The sequence below is a fragment of the Camellia sinensis genome, chromosome 14, assembly GCF_055761805.1.
Source record: "Camellia sinensis isolate YWXY chromosome 14, ASM5576180v1, whole genome shotgun sequence".
Taxonomy (NCBI): Eukaryota; Viridiplantae; Streptophyta; class Magnoliopsida; order Ericales; family Theaceae; genus Camellia; species Camellia sinensis.
In genome coordinates, this window is record NC_138974.1 from 13,696,409 (window position 1) to 13,704,534 (window position 8,126).

Consider the following 8,126-nt stretch of genomic DNA (forward strand, 5'->3'; position numbering starts at 1 on the left):
TTTACATGAAAGTGGGACTCGCATGAAATGTATATGGTGTGTGTCTCACGTCTATATAAAATATTTAATAAAAATTTTGATAAACCTGATAGGTATCTAAGCATTTTCGTATTATTAAAAAATGGGTAAATTACATATACACCCCTCGAAGTTTTGTTAAATTACAGATACCCTTGAGGTTTCGAAAATTACATCCCGCCCCCTGAGGTTTGTATTTTCATAACAATTTACCCCCTGAGGTTTATATTTCATAACAAATTACCCCCTAATTTCTTATGCAAATATAGCATTCAGGGGAGAATTCGTAATTTCTCAAACCTCAGGGATATTTGTAATTTAGCCAAACCTCGAGAGGTGTATATGTAATTTGCCCTTAAAAAATTGACTAATTATTTTTAAAAAATTGACTTTTTAATCTGGGAAGCTGAGCTCCACACACACATATACACACAAACTACCAATTCTCTCTCTCTCTCTCTCTCTCTCTATCTATCCATGGCGACACTCTCTCAGTCCTTGCTCCATAGACTCCACTCTCTATCTTCATCATCATCATCATCATCATCTACTTGTACAAGTCTGTTATTCCATTGCTCTCTTCATCATCTTCCTGGACAAGTTGTCCCAACATTACCAGAAATCCCCATCTTGTCCACTGCTTCTTATTTTTCAACCTCCAAACTCCAATTCATCCACCACCCAACCAAGCTCTTTCTTCACCCATTGCTATTTTTGAGCAGCAGCTTCGATGGCCCTCTCGACACCCAGACATTCCTCGCCACCATCAGCGTCTTGGCCGCCATTGCTCTCTCCCTCTTTTTGGGTCTCAAGGCAACCTCTCTTCTCTTCTCTTACTGTGCTTTGTTAATTTCACTTTCATCCTTTAAACTGTCATCAATTAGTAGGAGAGTAATTACAATTATAAGATACATCAAATTGGTTATGGGGTGTAATTTGTTCAAAATAATAAGAAAAGTAGGTGGTTGGTTGTATGGTGTATGTAAGTTGTTTAAATTTTGAAATGATCTTTTTGCGATGAAATCAAGTTTCAACAGTTATTAATGTGTAGAATCGTCTCCTATGTAAATGAAACTCATAGTATAGGGATGAAATAGAAATTTGGTTTTACGGGATAATAGAGAAATTAATCCTTTTCTGGAAGACATTTTCTGGGAAATTGAAGTTTTTATTTTATATTTTATGAAGCTTGCTGTTTGTAGATATTAGGAATGAGGGTTATATTTTAGGTTTTGTTGATGAATAATGGGTGGGATCTTTTTGTAGGGAGATCCTGTTCCTTGTGGGAGGTGTGCTGGCAATGGTAATCTCTTTTTTCTTTGATAATCTGATTGATGAGCTTATTGTTATTTTTAGTTTAATCATTTTTGGTTGATTCATTATTTTCAAATATGTTTTATATTTAAATGACAGATGGCTACATGAATGTTGTGTTTGAATCATGGATTTTGGTAGGGATTTGGAAAGAAGAAAGGAAAAGACGAGAGAAATAGAGAAAAAAATTAGCTTGTATTTCATTCACATTTCCCTCGTATTTTCTTTTCCCTTTCCAAATTTCCCCGAATCAATAATCCATACACAGCTGAAGGAGGCCACTAAGTACTCAGATTGTTTCAATCCTTAGCTTGACCTCTTTCTCTATGTTTGATTCATGGATGATGCATTTCCATGCTACATTGTACCGAAAATGTGCTGAAAAGGAAAAGAAAAGAAGTGTATCAGTCAGTGTTATTACATCTACCATTCTGATTTCCACATTTATGAGGTGCCAACCCTCAAATACTGAAATCAAGTGGCATATACACAAGTTTTCTATGAAGCAAAATTTTTAGTAAGTTGTTAGTACTCTATTAGCCTGTCATTGTGATTTTATCATTTGAGGGGTTGTGCACTTGTCAACCTTACGATCTTGCAAATTCTAAAATCATAGTAATTATATGGGAGTCTCCTAAATTATTTTTAAAGGAGTGGTTATACTTGAGTCATTGTTTATTTTTAATGGAAACAAGCTACATGGGCGCCACTTAAATTGGTTTTAAGTATATGGGAGTGATGTAGGACAAGGATTACTCGCCTACTAGCAATGAGTCCAAAATTAATATGTGGCAGCAGAAAATCTTGGCTTCTGGTATGATTTTAATTAGGTTTTATGGCTGAATGTTTAGTAGAACATAAATTTGAGGATTTATATGAGGTAATAAAGGGTATAAGCATGAAAAAATGGGAAGTTTTACACTGTTTAGGGGCTGTTTTGGGTGTTGTGAAAAATACTGCCCTGGTTTTTGTATTTTTTATTTATTTATTAAACCAAGTGTTAGGGTGAAGGTACTATGACATTTGTGGGTTAATAGGGGTTACAATTAATCTGGATCTAGAGTTTAAGGCTTAAAATTTCTGAAGATAAGAAGAAAGAGAAGAAAAAGAAGATAAAATCTAGGTATCACACCTAAGGTGAGAATTGCATCGCACAATCCCACATAAGATTCAAAATCTCTATAAAATTCTCTAATATCTACTCCATTGAATTGAGGCATTACGTTGCCTTATATAGACTACGAACATTTCTTTGACCATCTAGGACTAAGATTCCTAAATAGGAAATTAGCCTTTGCCTTCTATTTTTCTAAGACCAAATAAAAACCAATTTAAAAACTTTTCCTACAAGACAATCTGTGGATGACCGCACAACTCATGTCTAGAAAATTTTGAAATACTCAAATTACCCTAACTCTTAAAACTTAATAAAACATAACTAAATCTCTTTGCATTATACTAAACCTTAAACTAGACACATTGATACTAAAACTCAACCATGTGAGTCCCAAGTGGGCCTCAACTTGAAACCATTGAGCTTCTAAATCTTAGCACCTCTTTATATTTACTTTTTCTTGAACTCTTTATGGTTTGCATCAGGGAATATCCCTAAAGTGGTGATATTTGAGGCATAGTTTATTTAAATGGACAGGAGCTACATAGATGCTACTTAAATTATTTTGTAATGCTTTGGTGGCCTGCTTAAGGTTTCCTCTCTTTTTATTCACAATGTCACACTTCTTTCATGCACACCCTGACTAAAATGTGCTAGAAAGAAAAAAAGAAAAAAACAGAAGACTTTAGTGTGGTTATCAATCCTATTGCATCTACCATTGTGGTTATAGCATTTTTGGGTTTGAAATTCCACAAAAACAAAAATCATGGTGGTAGATATATGAGGTATTGACAATCATGTTGTATTTCTATCCCACCTCAAGTGTGTAAAAGGTTCCACAAAGCAGAATTTCATAGGATGTTGTTGATGTTATTTAAGTTCTTTGTTGTGATTTTAGCATTTATGAGTTCATGTATCTATGAAGTCCAAAAGAACCTAATGCTTTGTTTGTTTGTGTGAAACAAATTTTTCTAAAAAATGTTTTATGTATTTTATGGCGTTTGGTACAACGGAAAACGAAAGTCAACAGAAAATGTTTTCTACTTTTAAAAGGCGGAAAACGTTTTCCGGACTAATATTTTATGGAAATTTTTTTTTGTAGAAAATGTTTTCCATTAGAAAATGTTTTTCACCCAAATAGTAAGATAAACTGCTAATTTGAGTTCAAAAAGTACACAAAGAATAAATACCTCTGAATTGGAGAAAAGAAAATCAAACAATTTACTATTTTAAGTGCAATTAAAGAGCCTTCCAACTGCAATAAACATGTTAAGGAAGATGATAAAAATAAACAAAAATAACGGCCTTGTTTGGTTTGTGTTTCCCAAAATTTTTTGGGAAAAATTCTGTACAAATAAGTTTTCAAAAGTAATTAAACCAAACAAATTTTCCCAAAAAAATTTCTCAAAACTTGTTTGGTTTACAAATTTTCCAAACAAATCTCTCTCTCATACACATCAAATCAATCACTTTTTCCAAAACTCTCTCTCAAAATAATTTTTCAAAACATCTTTTGAAAAAAACCAAACCAAACAACTTTTCGTACTTTTTATCTCTAAAACTCATCTCCCAAACTCAAACCAAACATAAACAACAAGTTTTAGAAAAATAACCCATCCTCCTTGAGTGAAGTTTTGGCCATCTGGTCATTATAATTCAATGTTTCTGATGTAGTTTCCACTCAACATCTAGGAAATGTTTGTGTTGCCGGTCCCCTAGGAAGCACGGATACGGATACGGGATACGGATACGATACGATACGGATACAGCGATACGACAAAATTTGAAAAACTAGGATACGGGTACGGCGAGGATACGTTCGTAAAAAATATTATTTTAACAATTTTTAGTATTGCAGTATGCATAAAAATAAAACCTAAAGCAAAAGACAACTTGATAAAGAAGAAAGATTCCTATAAAACTAAGAGTCTTCAAGGTCAATAGTTTCAACTTGTTCCCCTTCATCATTGAATATCACAAGACCTTAGCTAAAGCCAAAAAATCATTATTAAATAAAAATTTCAGCAAATATACTTTTTTAAGTCATCAATGATAGCCTAGGAAGCACGGATACAAATATGGTGATATGGGGATGTGGATATGGCGATATGTCAAAATTTGAAAAAGTACGATACGAGTACAGCGGGGATACATTCATAATTTTTTTTTTTTATATAATTTTAATAATGTAATATGCATGAAAATAAAACTTAAAATAAATTAATAAATAAGGAGAGAGATTCCTATTAACCTAAAAGTGCTCAAACATTCATAAAACATCCAAAACTAAAAGCAAATGTAAATGCAAATTAAACATCATCCTTACATGCCAACACCAAAAAAAGAATGAGAGCAGAGAGAAGAAACGTGAGAGAGTGAAAAAGCGAGAGAGAAGTGAGAGAGACAACAAGGATACATCAATTTGACAAATTCTATTACTTTAACTCTCACTACATTTCTCTTATCGAAGAACTAAACAAAATATTATAAGTAATATATAACTTCGAGTATCCGATACTTCAAAATTAAGTATCCGATACTTCAAAATTAATAAAAGATTAATTAAGAGGTATCTGATACTTTTAAGAAGTATCTGATACGTATCCGCGAGTATCCGAGGAGTATCGGTATCCGATAAGTATCCGATACGGATACGTCACCCTTTTTGAAGTATCCGTGCTTCATAGCCGGTCCCTTAAGATTATAGATGGGCTGTTATACTTTACATGACAATTTGCTTCTTTGTTGCTGTCTCTTGAAAGATGAATGAATTTCTGCTCTATCCTTCTCCTAGGCTATTCATTCAAGTGCCTATTTTTGTTAAGCCCAGTTACTTATAGTAAATATGCAAGCACGTACCTCAAGGGCTCTAACTGTTTCATCAAAATTGAACCTGTAACTTGGGCTTATCCACCACTTTGCATTGGAAATTGTATTTGTTTTTTTTTATTACAGTGACTACTGAATTATCTAATGGGATTTACAGAGGAAAATATAAAGTTATTAATGGCTCTTTTTTTGCTGATGGATAGGTGGGACGAAATGTGTCTTTTGTAATGATGGTAAAATGAAGCAAGAAACAGGCATGGTTGATTGTCGAGTTTGCAAGGGTGCAGGTATATTCACATATCTTATCTGCCAGTAACGATATGTTCACAGAATCCATGCACACACAGGTTTAGATTTAACTCTTGTATGGTGAAACCCACATCTTGAATTAATCTAGACCACACATTAAATTTTTTGAATATTTTTCTGTGCACGAATTTTTTGTCTGCTAGCAATATTCTCTATCTATGTAGGGGCAGTAAACTCCCAAGGGGATTTTTAAGCATCCCATGGAAATGGAATTGCTGCATTGATATTTAAGGATCATTAAATTATCATTCTACATATTTTGGTAAAAGGTCTTAATTTATTATTGTAAAATGATTGTTCTGTTAATAGTGATGATGACTTATTCTACATCAAATTTATGTCAATTCACATGCCCTGTAAAGCATGATGGAGTGAATTCATGTCCATTTTGAAACCCAAATATTCAACCAAAACATGCAGGCTGATATTATGTCCGCTTAATTGACTCAAATGGTTTGAAATGATGCCCAATTTATCGTTGTGATTGTGACTTCAAGTTTAGATTTATGATAATGTTCCTTGAACCTGTAGCTATGAAGATCAATTTCCTCAGAGATATAGTGACTTGTAAATATATAAAAATGTTTACCCAAAAAATGTATACAAATATATTTCTATACTATTATCTATCTACTATTATATAAAGCCACACCTGGGTTGGTGTGGACTGTCTCATATTTAAAAAAATTTCAAAATACCCAATGTAAGCCTGTAACTTATTGCCTCGTATTACTGCTCAGAATTCTTGCCTCGTATAATTGCCCGGATCAAATTCAAATCAAAATTTGTTACTTGTTACAATTTTAACTGCACACCCATCGAGGTTTACACACACCGCAGGAGTATAAATGTGTGTGTACGGAATGTCCAGGAAATCATTGGATGAGCACTGCTGGGGACCCCCAGCACCCCCACCTCCATGTGGGGGGCTGTGAGAGCAAGGTCAAAAAAAAAAAAAAAAAAGAAGTTTTTAGCCAATCAAAAATCAGTGGGGTTGGTGGGGGTTACCCCCACTGGGGGTCCAGGGCATTTTCCTTATTGGATACATACATCTCTTTTTATCCTTCTATTTTAACCCTTTTCTCTCTGCAGGATTGATACTCTGCAAGAAGTGTGGAGGTTCTGGATATTCAAGGCGCCTTTGAGCTAGGCTTGTAGATTTTGCATTGCTATGTCAATGCCATGTTTTGGTCCTGAAGATGATTTTATTAAAGCTAATTCTTTTCACTAATCCTTACTTAGCAGGAAAAAGTATGTAAAAAAGATTCTTTTCAGTATATATTGCTGTATCTCTATTGTTGCCCCTTTGATTGTCTAATTTATTATTCAGTTGCAAAAATTTATGGAGACGGCCCATGTAATAAACCTTCACATTTGGATGGTTCGAGCTATTGTTTGAGCTGATTTCAGGGTGACTAAAAAAAATGTGATACACAATCAAATTGAGTTGGTTGAAACCTATTAAAAAAATAATAATAATAGTAAGTGCTCAATCTTGTTCAACTGGAGTGTAGGCGAAAAATAACATCCTGTCCAAAATTTGACCTTCCCTGGTCCTGAAAGGAAACTTTACTTTCCTTCCTTTTCCCAGCAGGCAAAAAACACAGAGAGAAAGATGAGTATGATTTCACTTGTGCCAACTGTTAGAACAAACTTTGAATCTAAGAGGTACCTACTACCTAGGAAAAAAAGAACAAAAAGAAAAAACTTACCACCGTTTTAGTCATTGACCTGAATTTGGATAAAATAAATAAAGGGTCATGTTAGGTTTCATGAAAGAAATATCGTGAAAAGTCTCCATCCTTTGATTCTCCACCCTTAGATTAGTTTGTGATGTTTCATTATAAAAAATGACATTACTCTTCTAGGTAAATTTTGAATTTATAAGTATGGTTTGTAGTGTTGTAGAAAATTATATTTACTCAGTCTCGTGGACGATAGGATAAAAGGTTTTTTGAGTTATTTATCCAAAAAAAAAAAGTCTTTTGAGGTAGAAAAAAAAAAAATACTCTTCTTGTTGAGTATTTTTAAGACCTCGCTGTTCAGATATTTTGAAATGTTTTAAACCAAAGAAAAAAAAATCACCAAAAACAATTAAAAATTCGAACAAAAATGAACATAGATTTTTACTTGAATTGTTATTTATTTTTAGTGATTTTAAGTCAATTTTTTTTTTAAACTTTTAGATGCATTTAAAAGTATAAAAAATTTAACTAAAATATGAAAAAAATATATATATTAAGGCTCCGTTTTTTTCGACATAAAATATTTTACACAAAAAATATTTTTCTTTTAAATTGATTTTAAATAGAGAAAAATATTTTTGTTTTTATTTTTCAGTGTTTGGTTGACACTTAAAACAAAAACATTTAAAAGAGAAATTTTGATTCAATAAAGTGTCATTTATGATTTTTTAGTAAGTTAAGGTATTTGGCCCTGTTTGGTAGAGCTGTGGGAAAGTGCTTATAGCTTATGCCTAAACAACTTATAGCTTATAACTTTCAGCTTAAGCTGATTTCCAGCTTATTCTTAAAGCATCTCC

At 32.9% G+C, this 8,126-nt stretch overlaps 1 protein-coding gene across 1 annotated transcript; it reads left to right on the plus strand.

Annotated features, from left to right (window-relative positions):
* Window positions 1-414: 414 nt before the first annotated feature.
* On the plus strand, window positions 415-7,026 carry LOC114303352 (uncharacterized). The gene is made up of 4 exons (XM_028248496.2): window positions 415-831; window positions 1,285-1,321; window positions 5,479-5,562; window positions 6,677-7,026. Exons 1-4 carry the CDS (start codon window positions 496-498, stop codon window positions 6,727-6,729), a joined length of 510 nt encoding a protein of 169 aa, XP_028104297.1. The 5' UTR covers window positions 415-495; the 3' UTR covers window positions 6,730-7,026.
* Window positions 7,027-8,126: the final 1,100 nt, after the last annotated feature.

Excerpts from the sequence above, each read along its gene's own strand:
- LOC114303352 (XM_028248496.2), top strand. The coding sequence starts at position 496 with ATGGCGACACTCTCTCAGTCCTTGCTCCATAGACTCCACTCTCTATCT. Across the intron at positions 832-1,284 it reads CCCTCTTTTTGGGTCTCAAG|GGAGATCCTGTTCCTTGTGG; the intron begins GCAACCTCTCTT and ends ATCTTTTTGTAG. Across the intron at positions 5,563-6,676 it reads TCGAGTTTGCAAGGGTGCAG|GATTGATACTCTGCAAGAAG; the intron begins GTATATTCACAT and ends TTCTCTCTGCAG.